This window comes from Takifugu flavidus, chromosome 19 (genome assembly GCF_003711565.1).
Source record: "Takifugu flavidus isolate HTHZ2018 chromosome 19, ASM371156v2, whole genome shotgun sequence".
Lineage (NCBI taxonomy): Eukaryota > Metazoa > Chordata > Actinopteri > Tetraodontiformes > Tetraodontidae > Takifugu > Takifugu flavidus.
The window spans coordinates 4,739,251-4,752,272 of NC_079538.1; the positions used below are offsets into that span (position 1 = coordinate 4,739,251).

The 13,022-nt window shown below is 46.7% G+C and overlaps 3 protein-coding genes and 2 non-coding genes across 6 annotated transcripts; 2 read left to right on the plus strand and 3 right to left on the minus strand.

Annotated features, from left to right (window-relative positions):
* The first annotated feature begins 152 nt into the window (after positions 1 to 152).
* wtap (WT1 associated protein) lies at positions 153 to 5,703 on the plus strand. Of its 2 annotated transcripts, none has more exons than XM_057016296.1 (8): positions 153 to 370; positions 905 to 942; positions 1,032 to 1,087; positions 1,182 to 1,240; positions 1,368 to 1,495; positions 2,092 to 2,270; positions 4,246 to 4,400; positions 4,500 to 5,703. In XM_057016296.1, exons 2-8 carry the CDS (start codon positions 913 to 915, stop codon positions 5,156 to 5,158), a joined length of 1,266 nt encoding a protein of 421 aa, XP_056872276.1. In that variant the 5' UTR covers positions 153 to 370; positions 905 to 912; the 3' UTR covers positions 5,159 to 5,703. The 2 variants fall into 2 exon arrangements, with proteins under 2 accessions (XP_056872276.1, XP_056872277.1); XM_057016297.1 differs by having other exon boundaries at positions 155 to 563.
* A 340-nt stretch (positions 5,704 to 6,043) lies between these two features.
* On the plus strand, positions 6,044 to 8,835 carry acat2 (acetyl-CoA acetyltransferase 2). Its single transcript, XM_057016298.1, has 9 exons — positions 6,044 to 6,212; positions 6,852 to 6,986; positions 7,070 to 7,251; positions 7,314 to 7,431; positions 7,497 to 7,640; positions 7,716 to 7,833; positions 7,904 to 8,063; positions 8,134 to 8,244; positions 8,315 to 8,835. The coding sequence occupies exons 1-9, from the start codon at positions 6,164 to 6,166 to the stop codon at positions 8,483 to 8,485; spliced, it is 1,188 nt and encodes a 395-aa protein (XP_056872278.1). The 5' UTR covers positions 6,044 to 6,163; the 3' UTR covers positions 8,486 to 8,835.
* Positions 8,836 to 8,902: 67 nt separating this feature from the next.
* On the minus strand, positions 8,903 to 12,677 carry tcp1 (t-complex 1). Its single transcript, XM_057016295.1, has 12 exons — positions 12,519 to 12,677; positions 11,990 to 12,075; positions 11,787 to 11,915; positions 11,426 to 11,523; positions 11,220 to 11,330; positions 10,956 to 11,137; positions 10,553 to 10,679; positions 10,137 to 10,312; positions 9,908 to 10,031; positions 9,610 to 9,802; positions 9,358 to 9,521; positions 8,903 to 9,257 (listed from the first exon to the last, which is right to left on the minus strand). The coding sequence occupies exons 1-12, from the start codon at positions 12,589 to 12,591 to the stop codon at positions 9,044 to 9,046; spliced, it is 1,677 nt and encodes a 558-aa protein (XP_056872275.1). The 5' UTR covers positions 12,592 to 12,677; the 3' UTR covers positions 8,903 to 9,043.
* LOC130516677 (small nucleolar RNA SNORA29) lies at positions 11,606 to 11,748 on the minus strand. The gene has a single exon (XR_008947567.1). It is a non-coding gene; the product is annotated as a small nucleolar RNA SNORA29 (small nucleolar RNA).
* LOC130516675 (small nucleolar RNA SNORA29) lies at positions 12,149 to 12,287 on the minus strand. Its single transcript, XR_008947565.1, has one exon. It is a non-coding gene; the product is annotated as a small nucleolar RNA SNORA29 (small nucleolar RNA).
* Positions 12,678 to 13,022: the final 345 nt, after the last annotated feature.

Consider the following 13,022-nt stretch of genomic DNA (forward strand, 5'->3'; position numbering starts at 1 on the left):
ATTCCCTTTTTAAACAAATATCCCGCATAGCCCCGCATCAACTGCTGTAAACCTCCCGCAACTGCTGAATTATTGCGTTCGTCTTAGTCCGATATGTTTCCGAGGCAGATGGTTTTCCATCCGTCATTCTTCCTCGGAGTGAGACGTCACTCGGTCGCTTCCGTCTCCGTCGGTCCCCCGCAGTAACGCGAGTGCAGCAGGCGGTCAGAACCATTCGGTCAGAACCATTCGGTCCTCCCCGTAGTGACGATGGTGGCCAGTGCGCTGAATCCGCTCCGCGACAATTAGAAAATCGCATCCGAATTTTAACGTCGCTGCGCTTTATTGGATCTGGAGTCACCGTTCAGGAAGAGTTTCACAGCGTAATCTGGTGAGGTTTCAGCAAGGCCGCGCGGCTGCTAGCTAGCTTCCGTTGCCCGCTAGTTTCAGGGAGAGAGAAAAAAAAGCTCAAGGGAGGGAGTCGTTTCCTTCACCGCCATTTTGTGATAACAAGGAGCCGGAAAAAAAAAGCCAAGAACTACATGCTTTCTGTCGGAACGTAAAGTCGAAGTTGCAGCTCGGCGGTGTGTTTCTAAAGTCGATTTCTTTTTTTTCTATTGTTGATATGTTGTAAAGGTTAGCAGATCCGTAGAGACTCTTGGTTTTCTGTTGCCTGGACGTTGTTGCCCTAGCTAACCGTAGGCTGGCCTGTGTTCATTGACTCCAAAATGCTAACTTCTTCGGACCGCTGATCTGTTGACTGTGTGCAACTAACCAAGTCAGTGCATTAACGGCTGTTATCGTTAGTACAAACGCAGGGGCCTCGGATTGCATAAATTTACCGTTGCTGCCAATGATTGTGCGGTTGCAGAAATACGACATCGGACTGTTGTTCATGATGGCTTTCTTTCACGTTTGCCTTTAGAGTTTACCATGACCAACGAGGAGCCTCTGCCCAAGAAGGTAGGTGTATTTACTGGGGAAGCATGAACACGGGGGAGGTTTGGCTCCTGGGAATTACTGATGTTCTAGCGTGGTTTTGTTCCCCACAGGTCCGCCTTAATGAGTCGGACCTGAAGACATTGACAAGAGAGGAGCTGTGCACAAGGTAAAATTACGCTACACTTGATGCTTTTGAAATTCTTTTATTGATTTTTAAGTGAAAGTTCTGTAGGTGTTTACATGCATTCTGCTCCTTTCAGGTGGAAACAGTATGATGCTTATGTGCAGGTCTTGGAGGCCAAATATGCAGACTTATGTTGTAAGTCTAACACAATTATACTTCTGTTGTTTTTTTTTTACCAGTGTGCGGAGGCATTTCTTACACATTGCACAATTTGGAATGGCCTTTAATGTACTCCTCGATGTTTCCCTCTTCACCGTTTCAGCCAACGATGTGACGGGACTGAAGGAGTCGGAGGAGAAGCTGAAGCAGCAGCAGCAGGAATCTGCTCGCAGGGAGAACATTCTGGTTATGAGACTTGCGACGAAGGAGCAGGAGATGCAAGAGTGCACAGTATGTATTGATCATGCCGTTCTTATTTTGGCAGCTGCCGGTGACCTTGCTTGACATTACTAACAGTAACACTTGTAATAAATAATTAAATCAAGAAAATATCTCGGGCTGAGAATATTGATTTCAGACATTCATTCGAATGGTTCCCTTGTAATAAACTTGTAACTTTGGCACCATAACTCATAACTGTGGTAAGTGGATGATGGCTAGTGTGAAGTAGCCATTAAGTGTTTACTCTTACCCGATTGGTACCTTCGTTAATTGCCCAGTGTACGAGAGGAGGTGATGTTTTATTTGATTTTTACACCGCGCACACTCACTTGTATCTTTTGGATCCTTTTAACTGTTTCTGGGTTATCTACTTTGGTGTAAGGTTGCCGTTACACCGCTTAGTTACGCACGCATTCATTTTTAAAAATGTGTTACGATTCAGTGGTTTTGCAACATTTGAGCTCTGCTTGGTAAAGCAAAATGTCCTTTTGGCATTCAAGGTCATATCTGGTTAGCTACTCGGCTATCCAAAATGAATGTTTCACTTGGTGCTTATATTACGTGTGCCACATCAGTCATTAACACCTGTTTGTTTTGTCCTGCAGACCCAGATTCAGTACCTGAAGCAAGTCCAGCAGCCGAGTGCAGCCCAACTGCGGTCGTCCATGGTGGATCCAGCCATCAACTTGTTTTTCCTCAAAATGAAGGCTGAACTAGAACAGACTAAAGATAAACTGGAGCAGGCCCAAAATGAACTGAGTGCCTGGAAATTTACACCTGATAGGTAAAGACAATCAAAATAACCCCCCCCTTCCAAATAAAGTCAAGACTTCCTCATGCCCCCCACCTACACTTTCACTGCAGGCATGCAGGGACACTGGTGGGGGGGAGGCTGACAAATGCTGTACTCACCCGTTGTTACAGAGAGACAGTCACTGCAAAACAATCCTGTTTTTCTCCTCTTGCTGTACCAGCTATTTATCACATAAGCTTAAGCGACAAGACAATATGGTCAGGTGACACTTGTTTCAGCTTTGTCCCCGCTTATCCCCACAACGTCCATGGACCTGAAGGAGTCCGGACTGTTCCCGAAGAGGTGGTCCCTCGCCCCCCAACGCGGATATATGCCCTCCCTGCACCCTCAGCTCACACCAGACAGTTCATATATAAAATAAGGGGGTTAAGGAGTGTGAGTCAGGCAGAGACCCTCCTGAGCCTTAACCGTTTTCCAGACAATAACCAGACCTGGTTTATAAAGACGTTTAACTGTGGATAACGCCACACACGTACCCCTCTAGTCTGCCTGAGAAACGTAAAGACTTTTTGGACAGTCTAGATACATTGCAGTAACATGAGGAAAGTTTCTAGGATCTAAATTAAGACTTTGGGAGAAGAGCCACTAGAAATAAGACTGAAAGGAGCCTGATCCTCGGTTCACTGGGGACTTTGGTTCCGGCGCGAGAGTCCATTCATCTGTGTCTTTGAGCACGGGCCCGGTCACGGTAGAGTGTATTTACATGTTTTTCTTTGCAACATGTTTCATTTGACTGGCAATTAATTTGAATTTGTTCCTCTGAAACAGACACTTACTGCAGTGTGTAAACCCTGGAATATAATTGATTTTTGTTTATATTTGTCTCCTATATATTTTATTACAAATTAATCTACAGTTGAATCTTGAGAAACTGGCTGAAACACACTGCTGTAGGTTCACCAAGTCCTGTTTTGAATCTGTATTCAAATGTCTTTAACTAGTCATGTTATGAGGTGATGGTGATGTATCGATGTATTTCTGTGTGTTTTTGTTCAATGACCCCTCGATCTCTCCCATAGCCGATCAGACCGTTCTGACATGTGCAGCACGTGTTAGCAACTGCTACCGTTCAAACCACAGCTGCTCACTGTGGTGACATTTACGATGGCAGCCTCTCAGCCCCGCAGTCATGAAAGCTAAAGGGCAACACCTTTTACATTTAAGACTCTGTGAACTTGCTATTTATGTTAATCTTTTTGAATTCATTGGGGATATCTGGACTCAGCAGGTGACAATGAAACATGTTCTAAGTTTGATTTCCTGTTTACTACTTTGGCTTATTGATTAAGTGAGTTTTTGAATGCGTCATCACAAACTCAGTATTGTTCCAAGATGCGGCGAGCTCACCTGCAGTATTCTTAAACCTGTTTTAAGGTTGAGATAGCAACATTTGAGCTTATATTTATCTTCCACTTGCTCCAGCGTTATGTAATTGATGGCTCCACAGAACTGGGGGCTGCCCCCGTGGTGCACAGGCCCATTCTCAATACTCACAGTCAAGGTTTGACTTTGATATTTGTAGTGTGTCACTGATATTAATGTCATATTTTCCTTCTGCCTTTTCCCTCGCATGCGTGTAAAGGGTTTGGATTACCGGTGGTATTTAAAGCTTTCTGCATGCGATGTTGAAAATAGTTAAATGGAAATGTGGTTGTTTAAAACATGTTTTGAATTTAAAATGAGATGCTTTCAACATTTTCTACATTTAATTCTAGAGTCAAGTGTGTGTGACCGTGATCAAGACACGTGGTATTTAAGTTGTCCTACAGGAAAAGTGGGTTTCAACTTTTTATTGAGATCTGACTGGTGCAACTAGAAAACGTGGTTTCTGGGGTCCGGAAGAGTTTTCTGTCACACGTGTCCACCTGATTATACGAACGGATCGACTCTTTGAATATTTTCTCTTCTGGTTCATTATGTGATGTGAGACTTGTTTCCCTTCCAGCCAAACGGGGAAGAAACTGATGGCCAAGTGTCGAATGCTGATTCAGGAAAACCAGGAATTGGGAAGACAGCTGTCCCAGGGACGCATCGCGCAGCTGGAGGCCGAGTTGGCGTTGCAGAAGAAGTACAGCGAAGAGCTCAAGAGCAGCCAAGATGGTGAGAAAGTCTCGAGTCTGGTGTTTGTCCTGCTCAGATTTCTTATCTGGTGTTTGTTTATTTATATTTACAAATGTGTGTGTTCCCGATCCCCCTCAGAGCTGAATGACTTTATCATCCAGCTAGACGAGGAGGTGGAGGGCATGCAGAGCACCATTCTTGTCCTGCAGCAGCAGCTGAAGGAGTCTCGTCAGCAAATGTCTCAAACTCAGGGGTCGTTACCCGGAGCTGGACCCAGCAGGACTTCCCCCGCAGCGTCCGGCTCCTCCGCCGAACCACCAACACAGCCCGAGCAGGCCGGCGCCCCTCCCGACGCGCTGGCCAGAGACTACGGGAGGGTGAGCAATGGACCCAGCAATGGCAGCTCATCCCAGAGGAGCGAGACCGCCACCCCCGGCCTGTACCGGGAGGTCAGCAGCACAGAGGAAGACTTTCCGATGTCCCCCGTGGTCTCCAGCCCCGGCGAAGCCGAGACCAAACTGTCGAACCATTCGGAGGAAGCGACGGGGAATCAGACAACTGCGGGCAGAGTTGCTGGGGCCGCAGGGTTTAGGGGCCAGCTCAGCGCAGGGTACGAGAGCGTGGACTCTCCAACGGGCAGCGAGACGTCATTGACTCAACATTCAAATGACACAGACTCCACCACCGACCCCCACGAGGACAAGGCTGCCCTGGTCACAAAGGGCTCCAGGACTGCAGGGTCACGGCACACTCAGAACGGCCTGGACGCCAGCGCCAGTGACAGTATGGTTTTGTAATGTACTTAAATGTGTCTTTTTTTTTTGTTTGTTGTTTTTTTTTTATACAAGGCAACAAATGCTTAGTGTGCAACACGGCACTGCTGTCGGAGGCGTTTTCACCTTTCCCTCTTCCTGTTGTGATTCTTCTGTCACATTTGTGTTTCTAAACAGGGATTAAAGGTGTGGGTTAATGTTAGATTTAAATTGAGTGGAACGTCTGGTTAAAATAAAACTAGTATGCTTGATTCAACTGTTAATTTGAGCATGTTTATGCTGTTCTTGTTTGAGATTGTGACACTGAAAATAGACATCTGGTGTTGTAACTCATTGTAAACAGTAAAATCACTCAATGACAGTAGCTTTGCGATATTTCAGGTCATTGTCATTGTTGGCCTGTTTTTGTTTTGTTTTTTAAAATAAAAATTGCATTTTAATTTTTCATCCGAAGCAGTGGTTCACAAGATTCCAGTGAGTTATGAGTAGTTTATATGCAGCATTCATACTATTCTGACATCAGTCCTTTTCATGTACTGACCAAATACCAATAAAAACTTTTAATACTATAGCATGAAACCCATTATTACTACAAAGCAGTAAATCTTGGGGAGAAAAATTCGCGGTAACTCTGACAATTAAATTCTTTTTTAACCCAAGCCGATAACAGGCTTTATAATTGTCATGATTTGCGTCAAAAGGAAATTACGATGCAATTTCATTAAACTAGATCATACAAGTTTTAGAAACTATGGATAAATCCAAACTGACACTTTTATTGTGTAATAAAGCAATTATTTACTGAAGTCTGACTGCAAATAGCTCCAAAGGTCTGTGTCTGGCACAGAACGCCGCTGCTCCTCCAACACGCGTGGGGGCGCTGTGGTGCGGCCTCGCCCCCAAACATTCGATTCACTGTCAGTGAATCAACAACTCATGTTGCAGTCTTGAGTCTGGACTGACAGGATCAACATCCCCGGGGGAGAACTCCAAACTTCGGCCGTCTCTGACCAACAACCCCGCTGCAACATGAGCTCCGGATCTGTGGTTATCGTGTCTGCTGCTCGGACACCAATCGGTAAGATTTAAAACTCCCCCAAAAAACTCGCACACATCAGAATAAATAAATCCACCGTCCACTGCTGCTGCTAAAATGCGCCACATACTACTGTTTGTAACGCTATTACCAAGATAATCTTTTAAAATATGCCATTTTGTTGAAACGTTTCATTAGCCACATTATTTTGCAGAGTGCAAACAGTTCAGCCAGACACGTCCGCCGATCCGTCGCTGTGATTGGTTCACTCGCCTGTCCGGCCAGTGTGTCGCTTCCTGATTGGCCAGCTGGTCATAGTGCGACAAAGCACGCCCCTTCTGCTATTGGTCACTGGCGGTGTGTCAGCACGCGATGGGCGTGTCAAGACGCCAAAATGTTTCATTATTATATAGTTTAACAGTCTTTACGTATCTCTATCCTAATAAATTGATAAATTATACAATTCAAAACTGTCAACGGTAGAAATTAATGAGGATGCGACGGATGGATGTAAATATTAGATATCAGATGATGTATTATGATCTGTGCATGGATGAGTTTGCATTTATGTTCACAATGCAGAATGTGTCTCGGTTTGAGTGTTTCTCAAGAGGTTTGTAGCAGAGTCTTGTTCTGTATCCCGTTGATAATGAATGATTAACGGCACGAGTTTGTTCCCAGGGTCTTTCAACGGCGCTCTGTCCACGGTGCCTCTGCGGGACCTGTGTTCCGTGGTGATCAAGGATGTCCTGAAGCGTGCTGGGGTAAATCCGGAGGAGGTCTCTGAGGTCATCATGGGGCACGTTTTAACAGCAGGTGAAACACCAGCGAATGATGAACTGCGTCATGTTGTTGGGGATATTATTTTAAGCTGTCTCACTGCTCTTTTTGTGCTTGAGGTCACGGGCAGAACCCAGCACGTCAGGCCAGTGTCGACGCTGGGATCCCCTACCCTGTCCCGGCCTGGAGCTGTCAGATGATATGCGGCTCCGGGCTGAAGGCCGTGTGTCTGGGCGCTCAGTCCATCCTGACTGGAGAGTCCACCGTAGTGGTGGCAGGAGGCATGGAGAGCATGAGCAAGGTTGGTTAGGAGTCAAGACTTAGAGAGAAGATGGGCAGGATGATTCTTGATTGTCTTTTCAGGCTCCTCACACCCTGCACATGAGAACAGGTGAAAAATTGGGTGACGCTTCGCTGCGGGACTCCCTGTTAGCTGACGGCCTGAACGACGCCTTCCACGGCTACCACATGGGCATCACAGGTGACTTACATTTGATCTGTGAGTGGCCGTTCCAGATGGCTAATTATTCCAATGTCATTAATCAGCTGAGAATGTGGCAAAGCAGTGGGGGGTCAGCAGAGAGCAGCAGGATCTGTTCGCCGTCCAATCCCAGAACAGAACCGAGGCGGCGCAGAAAGACGGCCATTTTGACAAAGAGATCGTTCCGGTGACGGTGATGACCAGACAAGGCGAGTAGCGAGCGTGTGCTGCGTCTCTTCATCAGATCTCATCCCTGTGCGCTGACAGCAAACATGCACGCTCAGGTGCGGTTGAGGTGAAGGCCGATGAATTTCCCCGGCACGGCAGCAACGTAGGCAGCCTGTCCAAGCTCCGCCCCTGCTTTATCAAGGACGGCAGTGGGACCGTGACCGCTGGCAACGCCTCAGGTTTGCCGCCATCCATTTGCGAGTCCGACTTACTCCAGTTAGAGATGGTAAATTTATTTTCCAACCTCAGGTATGAACGACGGGGCAGCAGCGGTTGTCCTGATGAGCCAATCAGAGGCCGAGAAGCGTGGCGTAAAACCCCTGGCCAGAATTGTGTCTTCAGCTCAAGTTGGTCTGGAGCCCGCCGTCATGGGGATAGGACCGATACCGGCCATCAGGACAGCGGTGAGAACTCGGGACGGCAATAAAACACGAGAACACTTGAAAAATACGTTGTAATGATCGCGTTTGCCAGGTGGAGAAAGCAGGCTGGCAGCTGGAGGAAGTCGACTTATTTGAGGTCAACGAGGCGTTTGCTGCCCAGTCGGTCGCTGTGGTCAAAGAGCTGGGTCTGAACGCAGACAAGGTGAGGGGTTTGACCTGCCAGTTATCGACCCCCCCCCCCCTTCAGTTTAAAACACGCCTTTCGCCTTCAGGTGAACGTGAGCGGCGGCGCCATCTCTCTGGGCCATCCCCTCGGGATGTCGGGCTGCAGAGTGCTGGTGACCTTACTGCACGCGCTGCAGAGGACTGGAGGTCGAAAAGGTGTGGCGTCTCTGTGCATCGGGGGAGGGATGGGCATCGCCATGTGCGTGGAGAGGTCCTGAGGCGTTTCAGATTGTAAAGCAGCGGCGGGGAACACGGTCGTCTACAGTTAAACAATGACTGTTGGACCACGTACGACTGTTGCTCGCCATCTTCACTGCACTGAAGCGCTCGGGTTTGTACAGCTGTATATTTAATTATTCTCCTTTAGGTGTGGAATTTCCTAGATAATTAACATTTTTAGGGACTCTCAAGTATCAACATATTCACTTATTGTTTAATCTACTGGATGTAGCCAAAATGCGTCCTGATCAACATTCCAATCAGCAGCTTTGGGACATAAATCTGCCAACTTTAACTGTAACTTTCCTGTAACTAAGCAACATGTCAATAAAGAACAAGCCGCGGTGTCCATCTTTGAAGCTCGTTTATCGATGTGTGCACAACAGCCAGCGAGCCCGAATTAAGCCATGGACTAATTTACAACCAGAGGAGCTTTATTAAGTGTCCGACAAAACTGAAAAGGTAGAGCAGTAACCAGGCGAAGTGCACAGCCTATACTAGAGCCAGAGCCACGAAGAGCTCCGTTTGTTTAAACACAGACGACCAGCAACGGCGTTTTATCCCTCCAGAGAACCAGACTGCACAGCGTCCCTGTACGACTGGCCGCCCTCCTTCTGCTCGGGGAATAATTTGATGAGGTCATCGATACGGAGGATGGTGATGGCGGCCTCTGTGGCAAACTTCAGACTCTTTGTTTTGACCGTGATGGGCTCGTACACGCCGGCTTGACGGTTGTCTCGTGGTTTGCCGTTCACCAGGTCCAGACCGATCCTGTCATAGGTATTAAAATATAGATTTTGCTTCCCAACTTAAAAGTTTCCCTTCTGCCTCAGTTTTAACTCTAAGGTCTCTGAGCGATGAGGATGCTCACCATTTGAGATTCTTGCGTTCGGGGTTAACCTGAGCTTCATTGTGGAAGGCTCGGAGCTTAGCCACCAGGTCAGTGGAGTCCTGTGCTGCGTTCACGGCCAGCGTCTTGGGAATCACGAGGAGGGAACGGGCAAACTCTGCAATAGCCAGCTGCTCTCGGGAACCCTTAAAAAAAAAAAAAAACAGTATGATTGGAGCATTTGACCAATTTAAGACTCCTAGTTCCCAGCAGCTGCATGAACATTCATCTCACCATGCTGGTGGCATAATTCTCCAGGTAGATTGACAGAGCGGCCTCCACAGCGCCCCCACCTGGAACGACACACTTGGACTCCAGCACCCTCTTGACCACGCAGAGAGCGTCGTGCAATGAGCGCTCCATCTCGTCGCACATGAAGTCGTTGGCCCCGCGCAGAACGATGGACGCTGATGTGCGTGCTTTGGTGCTGACGGGATAAATCGGGAGGACAGACGGTTGACAAAGGCACGGAAATCTCCAAAACCCCTCAGAAAAGCGTATGATAAGAAGGTGCCGCGATTCTTGTTCTTACTTTTTGACCAAGATGAGCTCATCGTCGCAGATGCGTTCCTGCACAACCTCCTCGGCCTGACCGAGCATGGTGGCCTCGAACGTCTCCTCTCCCTCCAGATTGGTTAAAGAGGGGCAGACGGTTGCTGGAGATCAGCAAACACAAACTTGTTTTCTCGGGTAATTCTATTCCACCATGTGCACATAAAAAAAAACATAGAAAAACTCTGCCGCCACAAACATCAGCATACCTCCTGTTGCCTTGGCGATGCGCTTGAGATCCCTCTTCAGGACCCTTCTCACTGCCATGGCTCCGACGTCCACAAAGTATTTAAGACACATGTCGTCGACGCCACCGGTGGTGAGGATGACGTTGGCGCCGGATGCCAGGATTTTCTGGATCCTCTCCTTGGTGATGTCAGACTCCCTGAGGCAACAAAACCCGGTATTAAATTAAAAAATAAAATACACACATATAAGCAAATAGAATTCTGAATTGTTCAGCCAACAGTAGTTGAACGACAGCTCAAACGGAAGCTGCTGTATTAACTGCTGCCGCCATTATTCTCTCCCACGCGTATCACTGTGTAAACTACTTATTCAGCATCACAGCAAATTTAAATGGGATTTTTTTCATACTGGCCGGTGGCGGCAAAAGCAAACCGACCTCTGTCTGATCTGGTCAAGCTTCTCGGGGTCAGTAATGATGACTTGTACACCCATTTTCAACTTGGTCTTCTGCAGGCTGAAGTCCAGGCAGGCAATTTTGGCATTGACAACACGTTTCGTCATTTCTGAGGAAAGAAAACGGCGCGTTAAATATCTTCTAACGGTCGCTAAGCATTAGGTGAAAGTATTGCAAGTCACGATTAAATTCATCTGTCCGGCCAGAAAAGCAGTGAAACAGTTGACAAACTAGTCCACATTCTCTCGAGGCCGGGCTTCTCTCTCCCACGCGTATCACTGCTTACATCAGTACATTTGACATAGCAGCAAAATTAAATGGGAGTTCAATTAGCTGGAGCCAACATAAAACGTCCAAAGATTGATTTATATATAATTTTGCCCACCTTGTGAACCAACTGTGCAATTAAGTGCATATCCGTTAACCAAGAAGCTCTCCTTCTGACTGCGGCCATGGGCTTTCAGCACGTTGACAGAGTTGATGGGATACTTGGCCACCCCCTTGCTGTCTACAAACTTCACAGCCACGGCAGCATCCACAACCATGTTAGCAAAGAAGTCAGCATCACTGCGGGTGGTGGATTAAGGTCAACAGATCTAAAATTCTACTCGTATAATCAAAGTTGCATTCCATGTGAGAAAAAGGATACCCCCCGATGATTTTCGAGGACATGGCTGTCTTGGCTACATTGATTAGGCACTCCCTGCCCAGGTCATCCGTGGCAATGGTGAGATTCTCATTAATGTAGCGAACTGCCTCCCTTGAAGTAAACAAAAGACAAGTTTTGGTGTCAATAGAATGCGCACACCTTGTCGAATTGCAAGTCTATGAAAGGGTTAAAGAGGAAAAACTCACTTGCAAGCCAGGCGGTATCCACTGATGACCGACGTGGGGTGAATCTTCTGCTTCACCAACTCATCTGCACTCTTCAACAGTTCAGCTGCAATGATGACCTGAACACATCACAATATTTAATATGGTTACAAGTTAATATGCGTGCTAGTTAAAAGGACGCGCAACATAAAAATAACACAATTCTTATTGTGCCATCATTTCATTAGGAGTTGCTGAATGAAGACCGCTGGACTCCTTCAGATGCTGACGGACAGCTTCTCTGTCCTGTTAGCATAGCCACACATCTGTACTAAAATGCAGAGAAGTGGTACTAAAACAGGACTTTTACATGCACAGGCCGGCAGCTGTTCATCCAACTCACCACAGACGTGGTTCCATCTCCGACCTCTTTGTCCTGCAGGTCAGCCAGTTCACACAAGACTTTAGCAGCTGGGTGCTCCACTTCCAGCAGCTTCAGGATGGTTGCTCCATCGTTAGTGATGGTCACATCCTACGCGTCAATAATAGAGATGAGTCTCATATATATCCAATATGTGAAAAGACACTGTTGCATGTGAGACTTACTCCTATGTCGTCCACTAACATCTTGTCCAGGCCAACTGGTCCAAGGGAGCTCTTGACAATGTTGGCAATTGATGCTGCGGCCATGACTGTACAAATCATAAAGCAAACGCAGTGATAAACAAACTAATATCTTAGCTTGTAATAGAGATTATATCCGATATTCGGATGTTCTGTCATTTTATTTAGTGTGGTACACAGTTAGGTTAGCCACACCCTCAGACCATGACAGCGTTTTTCTCTCCCATTAGCATAGCCATCCATTCATTTTAAAGCGAGTGGAAGGTACTGAAATGGGACCCGGCCTGGATACTTAACGATATGTGCATTTGTGGTACACATGTTCACCATGCTTCACATGATATAAACAAAAACCGCAGACATAATCTTCACGTTAAGTTGGCTAGCGTTAGCATCATCCGCACGTGTGATACCAGCGGCAAAGGAAATCGTGTATCCAGTCCGTCACAAGTGATACATTTACAATACAAAGCGCAAACCGAAAACATAAAAAATCAGCAACAAAACTCACCATTTTGAGTACGGACCGACTCGCCGGTCGTTCTCTGACCAAAAACATTTAACGGACCGTGCATAAGCGACATTTTGGACCACCACAAAACCAAGAAGAAAGGAGGTGCCGCGGTGCACTATGGGTAAACCGGTATTACGCAGAAGGTTCGAGAAGAAAACGTATCACAAACAGATATTTTATTATTATGCTAACGTTTTGCGATGTTGTGTAAGTCTAATTTATATCTTGCATTGAGCATGAGGTCAATTGGATCTCTAATCAGCCGAGGAAATACAACTTAAAAACCAAAGCTTTAAAATGGACTACATTTCCCAGCGTTTCCCAGCATCCGTTATGCCTTCTTCTTGGTTTCTGGGTGTCAGGCACGCCCCCTGCTGTTAACTTTGGTTCTGTACGTCTTTTACTGACTGCTATTTTCAAAGATGGATTGTAAATTCATGGGTCTCTTTTGTTTGCCACTCTCTTAAAGTTTCTTTTCTCAGGTTACGGTCGTCTTTGAAT